At 43.1% G+C, this 13,445-nt stretch overlaps 1 protein-coding gene across 1 annotated transcript in view; it reads right to left on the bottom strand.

Moving 5' to 3' along the window:
- lnx1 (ligand of numb-protein X 1) overlaps positions 1-9,941 on the bottom strand; it is a 74,724-nt gene extending 64,783 nt beyond the window's left edge. The window contains exons 1-2 of the mRNA XM_036968590.1: positions 9,737-9,941; positions 880-1,398 (exon numbers count right to left, since the gene is read on the bottom strand). Coding sequence (XP_036824485.1) covers positions 880-1,398; positions 9,737-9,777 — 560 coding nt within the window. The 5' untranslated portion in view covers positions 9,778-9,941. The remainder of the gene's footprint in view (positions 1-879; positions 1,399-9,736) is intronic.
- Positions 9,942-13,445: the final 3,504 nt, after the last annotated feature.

The following is a 13,445-nucleotide window of genomic DNA, read 5'->3' on the forward strand; positions in this document are numbered from 1 at the left end:
AGCTGGGCTGGTTCAGATGAAAGGACCTGGGTGAGGAAGTGCGCTCTCCCCCTCTGGGACTGGAGGGGGTGGGGACAGGGACAATAGGGACGTGGGGGTGGGGATGTTAAGTGTGTATGTTAAATGGAGGTCAACACAGATGTACCACAACAACGTTACGAGCCCTGAGAGAGAGAGAGAGAGAGAGAGAGTAGCAGATGGGGAAAGCAGAACACAAATATGATATGCAGCAGTTATTATGGGTGCTGCAGGGAGCTTAGTGGTTAGAGCGGTGGGCCAGAAACTGGAAGGTTGCTGGATTGAATCCCTGAGCTGACAAGGTAAAAAAATCTGTTGTTCTGCCCCTGAGCAAGGCGGTTAACCCACTGTTCCCCGGGTGCTGAAGACGTGGATGTTGATTAAGGCAGCCCCCGCACCTCTCTGATTCAGAGGGGTTGGGTTAAATGCGGAAGACGCATTTCATTTGAATGCATTCAGTTGTCCCTGCAATATCTAACTGTGTTTAGGGAGACTTATGTTGCAGACATCCTGTGGGTGTGGAACACTCTTTGCTCTTACAGTGGATTGTGGGTAAAAGTGTTTAGGGGTAGTCTTCCAGTGGTGACATGCATGTTGGGATTCTAACTTTTTATCCTACCTGTTCTTGATGTGTCCCTCCATCTCCCCCCGGGGCAGGGCATCAGTGCAGTGGGTTAAGGTGTGTTGGGGTAATGTGTTATTATAGTACATAGTGGGTATGATGGAGGTACGAGACCTACCTGTTCTTGATGTGTCCCTCCATCTCCCCCCGGGGCAGGGCATCAGTGCAGTGGGTTAAGGTGTGTTGGGGTAATGTGTTATTATAGTACATAGTGGGTATGATGGAGGTACGAGACCTACCTGTTCTTGATGTGTCCCTCCATCTCCCCCCGGGGCAGGGCATCAGTGCAGTGGTCAGTGAAGGGGCAGGCCACGGCCAGCTTGTCCAGTATCTTGTGCACCAGCAGGCTGGACTTGCGGCAGTTCTGCAGCATGAGATGGGTACGGTCCACGGGGCAGAAGTCACTCTCCAGCAGGAAGCTGGTCAGACACTCCTGGCAGTAGGTGTGTCCGCAGGGCGTGTCCAGCGGCCTGATAAACGGCTGCAAACAGATGTGACAGATGAGGTCATCGTCCACCTCGTCTCGGTACAGGTACTCATGGTTCTCCTCAAGGAGATGTCTCTGGCCGCACGCCTGGCACAGCTCCGGGGGAGGGGACTCCAAACCGCCGTAGCCAATCGTTGCAGGTGATGGGAGTTGTTGTGGGGGTGCTGGTGCCATCGCCATCACCATGGCAACATCAGGCACCTCAGCCAAATCAAACTCCCCTTGGCTACTCATGAAGAGGGCTCTTGGACAAGGGGGGCTTGGTATGGTGCTGTACAGAGAGACAGAGAGAGGCATGGATATTGGATCAAGCTGGAATGGTGTGTCAGTGTTCATAATGTCAGCGTTCTCTGAGCTGAGCTACAGAACTTGGTGTTGCATAGACACACAAGCAGGCGGACAGACAGGCACACACACATAGACATACCCTCAGCAGTGAAACATAGAGCAGGAATCACGGCCACTGTGAGAGCGGGAGACAGGTAGCCTAGTGGTTAGAGCTTTGGATTAGTAACCAGAAGGTTGCAAGATCGAGTCCCCGAGCTGACAAATGTAAAATTCTGTCCTGCCCTGAACAAGGCAGTTAACCCACTGTTCCTAGGCTGAATTTCCTCTTAACTGACACGCTGAGTTAAATAAAAAAACACCAGCAGTCCTTTCTTCTAATTTCACTCCTTTTCATTTGTCTGTTCTCCTCTGGCAGAGAAGACTGATATCGAAGCACTGAGGGACCCCTTTGTTTCTCTGGCTGCACATTGCATTCACATTCAGTACGTGTGTTCCGTGTGGGACATAATATGTACGGTATGAGACAGCGCTCAGAACCACGACGTCATCTCCGAGTCAGGCGGTCTCGCCTGGCACGCCGCCCTGAACAGATGGGCAGAGACGACTGGCATCCAAGAACCACGTCACCCTGGCAACGGCCATCTTGTTGGCAACCCTATGGCCCCTTTTTCTGGAGCAACTCTTGGGTCGTCCCGCCTGATTGGCTATCACTTTGGCTGACTATGTTATACATAGACTATGTTATGACAGTGACTGAAATCCACTAAATGTATTGGGTTTTAACCCTAGAATTAGAACACAGATTTCACACACTGAGCATCAATGCTCATGTACTGTAATGTACAGTGACTAATCCAGCATAAAGTACACCATGCGGTATAAGGGATAACCTTGCAATAGTGTGTGAGAACTTGGCGTGAGGGTCCTCTTTAACCTATAGCACACCTCTCCATCTTTGCGTGTGGTTGGGGGTCAGGTGGGAACCCAGAAGGTACTAAGCCATTTTCCATGACACGTTCAATAGCCTTCCAAAGGTGATACACCTGACTGTAACAGACAGCATTCAGTAACTGCGCACACACATATACACATGCACACCAATGACTGTATGGTGCACAATACGCACTGTACACTAACAAACATGCCCACTAACACCCAGAAACACTCATACATAAACACGGATGCAATACGCATCACCTAGTTGTGAACACACACACAGACCTTGGCTTACATAAGTGGCCTAAGAGGAAAGCTATGAGTTATGGCAGTCATCAAAGCTCTGTTTGTTTGCTGTGTGTGTCTGGGAGGAGGACCGTGGTAATAACAGCAGTCTGAACAGTACTATAATTAAGTTAAAGCTCCCTGCTGTGATGAAGTGACTGCATTATCCTGCTACACTCACTCTCTCTCTCTCTCTCTCTTACTCTCTCTGTCTCCCACTCTCTCTCTCTCTCTCTCTCTCTCTCTCTCTGTCTCTCTCTCTGTCTCTCACTCTCTCTCTCTCTCTCTGTCTCTCACTCCCTCTCTCTCTCTCTCTCTCTCACTCCCTCTCAGTCTCTCACTCTCTCTCTCTCTCTCTCTCACTCCCTCTCAGTCTCTCTCTCTCTCTCTCTCTCTCTCTCTCTGTCTCTCACTCCCTCTCTCTCTCTCTCACTCCCTCTCAGTCTCTCTCTCTCTCTCTCTCTCTCTCTTGCTCTCTCTCTCTCCCTCTCTCTCTTATTCTCTCTGTCTCTCACTCCCTCTCCCTCCCCCTCTCCCCCTCTCCATCTCCCTCTCTCTCTCTCCTCTCTCTCTGTCTCTCACTCTCACTCTCACTCTCTCCCCCTCTCTCTCTGTCTCTGTCTCTCTCTCTCAGGAGGGGAAGCTTTCATCTCAATACAGACGGACAGAGGGAGCAAAAGGAGGGAGGGAGCAGTGTACACTAAAGCTGAACATCTCTCTCTCTCTGTCTCTCTCTCTGTCTCTTTTTCTCTCTGTGTCTCTCTGTTGATCTCTCTCTGTCTCTCTCTCTCTCGCTCTCTCTCTCGGTCTCTTTCTGTCTTTGTCTTTGTCTCTCTTTCTTCTCTCTTTCACAGAGACCTCTGTATCTGAAACTCATTAATCCTTTGTGTCAAGTAACAGTAAAATCTCTGAAGCTTCCATTCACTAACATATTTGAAGGGGACACACCTGTGTCCAGGGAGCACCTCCCAGAGCTCATTAGTGTTAATCCTGAGTGACAACATGGCTTCACAAAACCACCACCGAGGAGCTCCAACCCAGCCTGCTCTAACCTGCTGTGGAAAAGAAAGTGAAACCAGTGGAGAATTCTTGCCCCCTCTAAATGAAGCCACAGAAGTTCAAGGCTACTGCAGGCATTGTTAACAGGAAACAGGATCCCCGTTATAGTGAATGGAACAATTGTGATCTTCGTGGTCATTCTTCAGGTAAATAAATACATCTTGAAAAAAACACACCAGATGTATGTCCTTGAACCTTTTATTTTAAAATCGTACACAGAAGAAGTTATAAGGATAATTGAGTTGCTAATGGCAGCCTGCAGTACCCCGGTCGGCCTTCAACTTGACTTACGCAATGAGAGGGGGCAGCACTGAGCTAGCCTGCAACATCACTTCCTGGAGTTGCTCAAACTGCATCTTAACCGACTTAATTTGGCTTCAGTGCTCTATTGAGTCTCACAAAGGAATTAAGTGTCACGTGATCAATGGCTTTGTCCATTCATATATACAGCCATTGAGTGACACACAGCTGACAGCCATGACAGGCTGAAACGTGACCAGGCTAAAGCCCTGTTTATAACCTCACCTTCCATTTACCAGGCCTACAGGATTAATAAGAAAGATCAATTAAGCAGAGCCCTTATAAAGTCATCAGTCTGTTTGGACTTTCTCCGTTGGCTTTTGTTCACGCCATGTTTAATGAAAGAGAAAGTGCTGTTTGTGTTAAAAAACAGACAGTATCGTCATCCAATTTCAAGTGACAAGGTATTTGTGTTGCCAAGGTAACCTTTGCCCAACATTCAGGGAGAAAAGGCTATGAATGATGGCAAAAAAGGGTTCACATCTAAGTCCATACACTATATACGGTATATAAAAGTATGTGGACACCCCTTCAAATGAGTGGATTTCTTCCCTGCTAGAGCTGCCCTGGTCAACTGTAAATGCTGTTATTGTGAAGTGGAAATGTCTAGGAGCAACAATGGCTCAGCCTCGAAGTGGTAGGCCACACAAGCTCACAGAACAGGACCACCGAGTGCTGAAGCGCGCAGCACGTACATATAATCTGTCCTCTGTTGCAACACTCACTACTGAGTTCCAAACTGCCTCTGGAAGCAGCGTCAGCACAGGAACGGTTGGTCGGGAGCTTCATGAAATGGGTTTCCATGGCCGAGCAGCCGCACACAAGCCTAAGATCACCATGCAAAATGCCAAGCATCGGCTGGAGTGGTGTAAAGCTCACCAACATTGGACTCTGGTGCAGTGGAAACGCATTCTTTGGAGTGATGAATCACGCTTCACCATCTGGCAGACAAATCTGGTTTTGGCAGATCCCAGGAAAACGCTACCTGCTGGAATGCATAGTGCCAACTGTAAAGTATGGTGGAGGAGGAATAATGTTCTGGGCTGTTTTTCATGGTTTGGGCTAGGCCCCTTAGTTCCAGTGAAGAGAAATCTTAATGCTACAGCATACAGTGACATTCTAGATTATTCTGTGCTTCCAACTTTGTGCATCCGTTTGGGGAATGCCCTTTCCTGTTTCAGCATGACATTGCCCCGTGCACAAAGCGAGGTCCATACTGTAATGGTTTGTCGAGATCGGTGTGGAAGGACTTATCTGCACAGATTCCTGACCTCAACCCCATTGAACACCTTAGGAATGAATTGGAACGCCGACTGCGAGCCAGACATAATCGCCCAACATCACTACCCAACCTCACTAAAGCTCTTGTGGATGAATGGAAGCAAGTCAGCAATGTTCCAACATCTATTGGAAAGGCTTCCCAGAAGAGTGGAGGCTGTTATAGCAGCAAAGGGGGGGACAGGCTCCACATTAATGCCCATGATTTTAGAAAGAGACGCTCGACAAGCAGGTATCCACATACTTTAGGTCACGCTGTGTGATATTTTACTATTTTTGCAGTTGTAAGGAAAAACCAGTAAATGTGGACAGAGGCCGGAACCGCTCATAGGAGACAAAATCCCCATTTAATGGCTCATGGATAAGAACGGCTCACACACAAGGCACATTACACAGACATTCATACAGTGCACAGATACTCTCTCATAGACATGTTGGTTACTGTGTTTGTCCAATGATCCTGTGACACACTGCGAGTTGATTAGCTAATAATCATCCAACCCAATGCCGACTCAGCTCATTCCCTTACGGCCCTGGTTGAAAAACAACTCTTTGAACAAGGTGAGTGTGTTTGTGTCAGCATTTTAATGTCTGCCGCATACTAGTGCGTAGCTCCCATGTGTCCCATGCTCCCATGCTCCTATAAGGCCTCTCCAGTCCTGTTCTAAATAGGTTTAGGATCTATTTGACTGGTTAAGAGTTTTTTTTGTCACCCTTGGTAAACATAACCCATAGAAATCATATCACGTGGCATTCCACAAGGTTCTATTTAGGGTCCAGTACTGTTCAATTTATTTATGCTACCCCTTGGCAGCATTATCAGAAAACACAGCATTAAATACTTGGATGGCTCACAACTTCCTCCAGCTAAACAGCTTTGTAGTGAATTTCCATGAATACAATTTTTTTTAACAGCCAATTGTTGCAGGATATCCAAGGATTGTTAATGTTGGAGAAAGCAAAGCAAAGAGAGAGAATCTGGATGCACATTTGAATTCATTGGCAATAAAGATAAAATACCAAGTATAAAACCTGGGAATTATTTTAGATTCTGAACTCAATTTTGGATCATACATTAGGAATGTGACCAAAATAGCTTTTTGCTGCCTGAGGAACATTGCCAAGGTGTGGCCGTTTCTCTCTCAGGCTAGTACAGAGAGACTCATCCATGCTTATATTACAAACAGACTTGACTTCTGTAATGCTCTCCTGTCTGGTCTACCCAAGAATGCCATTGGTCAACTGCAAAACATACAAAATACTTCAGCATGGGTACTGACCAAGACTAGACAGAGACCACACATTACATCGGTTTTAAGTTCTCTACACTGTGAGTTTTAGAATTAATTTAGAATTAATTTTAAGATTATTCTATTATTTTTTTTATCAATCCACGATTGTGCACCCCAATACATGTCAGACATGCTTTTAAGTTATGTACCCAGTAGGTCCCTCAGGTCCTCTGGCACTGGCCTTTTAACTATCACAAAGCCTAGGACCAAGAGGCATAGAGAGGCAGCCTTAAGTTATTATGCCCCCAGTCTCTGGAATAGCCTGCCAGAGAATACCTTTTTGAAAGATATCTTAAAGCACACCTTTTTAGCTTTGATATTCCTCAGGGTGCTTTTTAGTCATTCAGTTTTTATTGTTATTCTTTTGTTGTTTATCCTCTTATGTTTCTGTTTTTATTTTATTTTTTTCCGGTAAAGCACATTGCGTTGCATTCCATGTCTGAAATGTGCTGTATAAATAGATCTTGATTTGATTTTAGACTTAGGCTACAGTGGCAGCATAGCCTACACAGAACTACGTCAATGTAAAATGTCAACTGTCTGTTCACCGGTTAAATTCAACTGTGTATTATAAACCGCACTGCCTATGGGATTGCATACAGCAAAACGTGAATACATAACCTATCTATTTACTAGGCTCGTAGGCTGAATTAAACGAGACACGTGCATGGTAATTTATCGTGTTGCTACTTCTGGAATATGAACCCAGAACAGCCAGAAAAGGTGAGGAATTATTCTGCAATGGTTATGAAAACAAAATAAATAGGAAATAGATTCCGATGTATAATTATTTTAAATTCCAAAAATAAAACACATCGATTTTTGCTTTTCTCACTAAAGACAAATGTTTTTATTATTATTTATCTTTTTTTTTATAGGCTTATCATCATATCATATCATAGATACTTACTTGCCTGTTTGCAATACGGTACTTCAACAACTACAAAAATGTGCTTACTTAAGGTCTAAAGTTTGCGTGGAGGACATTCTCACGCCAAATAACTGGCGCACGCTTGTTTTTGGGGTATATTGCTGCTTATGCAGCATTTATAAATGAGGCCCCTGGTGATTATAAAGCTGATGAATAATAAGAACCAAATGAATAATTAATGTGTCACACTGCAGATAATCGTGACATGTTGAGGTTAAGGGACACAGAAGGAGACTACTCGTAACGACTGCACAGAGAAAATGGGAATACGATAATACACAGGATGAGATCAAATGTATTTGTACTGAGCACAAGATACAATGAACACATGCACACAGACCCTGTAAACACACTCTGTCAACAGAAACCCATACTATAAAAATGGTTTGGTTTGAAGTGTGTACACATATGAAGTGTATGCACACAAATATTGAGTGTATGTACACAACACAGGCAAAGTACTTGACACTTGTAATGGATAGGATGAGACCTACATATGGTCCATGAAGGATGTAGGTTAGCCTATGCAACATAATATGTGTTAAATATGTGTACATAAGATTTCATTCCAAAAACGCTATATATCAATTTTCAGAAATGTTGGTAAATTAGCTTTTGTTGTTTAAAGAAATTATGAAAGAGATTGGTGTGTTTTTTCACTATCTAATCATGGCATTGGGTTTTTCAATGACAGACATGTATTTGTTCAAAATCTATCACTTGATGGTTTCATTTCAGAGAGACCAATAATCATGTTTTAAGCAGAATGCTACATACTGTATCCGCCTAACTCTGAGGAATACGTAGTACAGCTAGGTTTTACATAGTCAAATCTAACAAATAACTACATTCTTTATAAATAAGTAGTACAGCTAGGTTTTACATAGTCAAATCTAACAAATAACTACATTCTTTATAAATAAGTAGTACAGCTAGGTTTTACATAGTCAAATGTAACAAATAACTACATTCTTTATAAGTAAGTAGTACATCTAGGTTTTACATAGTTAAATGTAACAAATAACTACATTCTTTATAAATAAGTAGTACAGCTAGGTTTTACATAGTTAAATGTAAGAAATAACTACATTCTTTATAAGTAAGTAGTACAGCTAGGTTTTACATAGTCAAATGTAACAAATAACTACATTCTTTATAAGTAAGTAGTACAGCTAGGTTTTACATAGTTAAATGTAACAAATAACTAAATTATTTATAAATAAGTGTACAAATTATACATTTGTGACATCAATATTTGTAAAAAATTTTCACAAAAATAATTCAATACAGTAATATGAGATCTGTATTTAAAACCTTTACATTTCACATTTTAGTCATTTAGCAGATTCTCTTTTCCAGAGCGACTTATATTAAATCCATTTATCTTAAGATATCTAGGTGAGACAACCACATATCTCAGTCAAATATACAAGATGCGAACATTCCATTGCAGGTAAACAATGGATGTGTTTTGCAAAACAATCAAAAAAACGCATATTCATACACATCTGAAATCTGTTAATTAAACAGCAATATTTTAAACACCCATAAACAATCATTTTCTGATGAAAAATGTGAAAAATGTGAAAAACTGGCTGATATAACATTTTGGAATTAAAGTCTTCATAAGTAGTCAGTTCATCCTTATCTACCCAGGTGGTCGAGATCTAAGGAACTCAAGCCTACTACATGTACAACTACTTTTAAAAGCACCCGTAAACTAAGAACTTAGATACGAGCAAAGAGGCTTCCCAGATATAGAAATATATCAAATACAAATATAAAACATCTACACCCTGTCCATCAAAGTTCTGTCTATCCTATCTCTATGATCTGAGTGTCTATTAGAAATCTCCACAGATCTGGTGCTGAGTCTCTCTCTCTCTCTCTGAGCCAGACCTCTAAATCTGACTGCCCAGACTTGGACAACAGAGCTCAGGGCAGGGCAGAGGAGCAGGCAGCCATGGAGCTCTTTGGAGCGGCTCTAACGGCTCAGAGTCTGTCTGGATCAGCACATAGTTACTCTCACTCAGACGTTCAGGTCACTGATCACAGATAGAATGGACAAGTTACTTTACAGACACTTACAGACACAGGCAAAACATAGGGAGAGAACATGTCTGACATCCACTCACACAGACACAAACTCGCAATGCAAGCATTCAAATGAATCTCTTGAAAGTACACAGACAGACGTATGAGACAATAGACAAACTGTCAAGTAGACTACTCCTACTTACTGTAGCAAGTCAAACTTTAGCAAGTAACAGTGATACAACATCCAGTACAGTCGGTACAGTTCCGACTACAGGGACAAGAGCTTGCAGGACTCACAGAGCGATGTTCACTTCAGGCAAAGCAGCTTCACCTGGACAGGTAATACTCAGGAAATAGGGTGTAACTCTAGACCTGTCAGAGAGCTACAGAGGGAGAGGGGGAAGGAGGGAGAAAGAGAGTAGGTAGGTGAACTGACAAAGGACTTTGCCCCGGTCACAGCGTCTGTTGATTGGCTGGTGGAGTTTAGCCGGAAATGTTAGCTGGCTGCCCATTCTGTGAGAATTCTGGGAAAGAGAACAGGACAGAACAGAGTCAGAGAGTTTTGGGTGTGCTGTGACGACCCAGAGCCTGCTGCTCACGTCAGGAAGCTGGTCCAGGTGACCAGGAAGTGGCAGAGACGGGCAGGGCCAGAACAGAGGTAAACAGAGAAGTGGCCAAACCTGCTCTGGGAGGAAGGGAGGGAGGATGTGAGAGACTAGGGGAAAGAGGAGGGTGGGGGAGCAAGGGGGGAAATAAAACTTAACGCACAACCAAGATGAGAAATCTTTTGTTTATTGTCAGATAATGAGGGATATTACAGATTAATTCCAGCTCTTAAATCTGTACTGGGCAGGCTCGGACAGGGCTCCATATCACCTACACACAACATGAAATAACACACACTAGACCAACCATAACAAAATCCTGTTCTTGGAGTCACATGGCCACTACTGTACTACAGAGGCACTGTTCTAGCATGTTCCTGAACAAGGCAAATCATCACCTCATAATTTGAAGCAAATAACACAATGGCAGCTATGCTAACCAGAGACAGACTGCATACGGCTAAGGCTTAGACAACAATACTTCAGTGTGTGTTGAGGTGTGTGTGCAACGCAAATGAATACAGATATTACACAAGGGGGTTGGACAGCTTCCGGTGTTTTTGTTGTGGTTTTCCTGCTTTCTGACAATAGTTCCTTCTTTCAACCCACAAAATGACCTGTCTATGTGTGTCAGAGTGTAAAAAACAACTGCTATCCTAAGTTTCTGTTGTGGTTTTCGTGCATAGCCTACATCACAGTTTTCTCTGTAAACCCAGAACATGAGCCACATACAGGTGTTACAGTGAGACAGACTGACAGAGACTTGAGACTTAATGATGTATTTAATCATGAGTCAGAGTATGACACATCTGATAATTGACTGAGATTGCTGAAGGCTCTTTAGTTGCTAGCCCTTGGATAATTAAAACCCCACTCACTTCTATTGTATGTTCTAGCCAGTCAATGTTTTCTTTTATTACAGCATTTGGAATAGGGCTAGCATTGGACAGGCAAAAGTTTATCCTTTAGTCACACAATTTGCAGTCAGTATTTTTTGGCAGCTTCCCCGTTCTGGAGTCCCTTACGTTAATGGAAGTGGGTGTGTGATTAAATAAAAGTAAGCATGTTTGTGCTTTAAAAAATGACCTGTGTACATCTATCTGTGTGTGTGTGTGTGTGTGTGTGTGTGTGTGTGTGTGTGTGTGTGTGTGTGTGTGTAGCAGAGGTGGGACCAAGTCATTGTTACACAAGTGGGACTAAGTAAGTCTCAAGTCTTAGCACTCAAGTCCCAAGTCAAGACAGGCAAGTCCGAGTCAAGTCTCAAGTCAAGACCGTCAAGTATCAAGTCAAGTCTCAAGTCCTAAACTTTGAGTTTCGAGTCCTAAGCAAGTAATAATGTGCTCTTCACCAAATGTAATACCATTTCATATTTTTTTAACAACAGTAGTAGTTAGTATATTACATTTAAGCAAACCATGAATGCTTTAAAAAACATCTATATATTTATTACTTTCCAAATAAACGTATACATATTATATTTCCATGGAAATACATGCGTAGCCAGGAGAAAGACTATTGAGGATCGCAATCGGGCGATGTAGGCTTGTACACAATCGCCCAACCGCCCAACACACACACACACACACACCAATATTTGGGCTTGGGGAGGGTATCAAGTCAGGTTGAGTCATAAGTCTCAAGTCCAAGTTATGCCACGAGTCATTGGTGTTAAATTCAAAGTCGAGTTGCAAGTCGTCATATTTGTGACTCGAGTCTGACTCGAGTCCAAGTCATGTGACTCGAGTCCACACCTCTGGCGTGTTATTGTAGGGTTGTAGGGTTATCATGCCACAAAGCACCAGTAAGTAATATGGTGCCAAATAAGTAGGACAGAAATGGTACAGAAACCAAATTGTATTTACTGCAGCCTCTAAATCCATCAAAAATCGTCCCCCATCAAAACAGACCAGAACAAGGGAAATCTTCAGAGATGACCGTATTCAAGAACGCACACACGCACACACACAAACACACACACACACACACACACACACACACACACACACACACACACACACACACACACAGTGCTTTATAGATCAGAGAAAGGTTACTAGGTGCAGCACTACCCATAACCGTACGCACACACACACTCACACACGCAGGCGCGCAGGCAACATCAAAATAGATGTGGCAAGCAACCATCGTGACCCCTTGTGCAACCTCACAGTAATCTTGTCACCATGCAAAATCGCAGCAGAAACTCCACAAGTGCATCTGTTTAAAGCATCAAATAACTTCTAAGTGTTTATGCAGATTTCCAGCTCCTTTACATAACAGATTCAGCCATTGAGTGGAGTTTAATGACCAAAACCAATTCACGGGAATTTGAGAATGGCATCTATACATCACATTTGATTGTGTAAGTGTCTCTGTGTTTAAATGAGCTGCCATCTGTGCATGTGTTTCAAAATGATAATTTCTCTGCTATATCTCCCTGCAACCTTCTGCTGGCTTTACCCTGAAGCAAAGCATTTTTGCGGGGCCTGGTCAGTAACACCTGGATGGGAGATTGGATGCTGCAGTGGAAAAGGTGGTGTAGGGCCAATAGAGCAGACTCCTTCCTCTTGTAGTCAACAGGAGTCAATTGCTCCCCTGGGAGGAGTTAAAACAAAGACCTGACTTTCAGAGATCATCAAAACCTTTTAATGCAGTGGGCTAAATCAGGGTCACACAGAGTGTTTCTTTGTAGTCTTAAACAAATCTTCTTTGAAACAAAAGTATACACCTCACACACATGGTTATGTGTTTCAGAAAAAGAAGGCACCGGTACAATGTCAGATAAAGAGTTGAAATGTATTCCATCTTGAGTTTGCATCCCAATATTACACTTTATATGCTTCACAGAAGACTGAAATATAACCACACCGTTTGACATAGAAATACTGGATCTTCTGCATGAAATACAACGTTTATTAGTTGTAAAAAACATGAATAACATTCCACCCATGAGGCCACTAGAGGGCGATTTGGTCATTTTACTGCAGGAAAGGGTTTAAATAACTCACAGCACTTGTTGCAAGACTATGTGACTACCTAAAGTCATCATCCTTAGCTTCCTATTGGCACAATTAGCCCCTAACCACTAACCACTAACCCCTAACCTCCCCACAGCATCTCTTCACCAGGTAATTGCTGTAAATAGTTTTCCCAATCTGTGTACCTAGTAGGGTAAAAGTAAACACGGACAAAAATGTGCCCTTTGGGAGTTTAGATTGGATCTCTTCATCAATGCTGTCCGCTCTTGGATTGTGTTGTTTCGCAGTCTGTCTGTTTTTAGTTAGCAACCACTCTGCGAAGAGACAGA

This window comes from Oncorhynchus mykiss, chromosome 30, assembly GCF_013265735.2.
Source record: "Oncorhynchus mykiss isolate Arlee chromosome 30, USDA_OmykA_1.1, whole genome shotgun sequence".
NCBI lineage: Eukaryota > Metazoa > Chordata > Actinopteri > Salmoniformes > Salmonidae > Oncorhynchus > Oncorhynchus mykiss.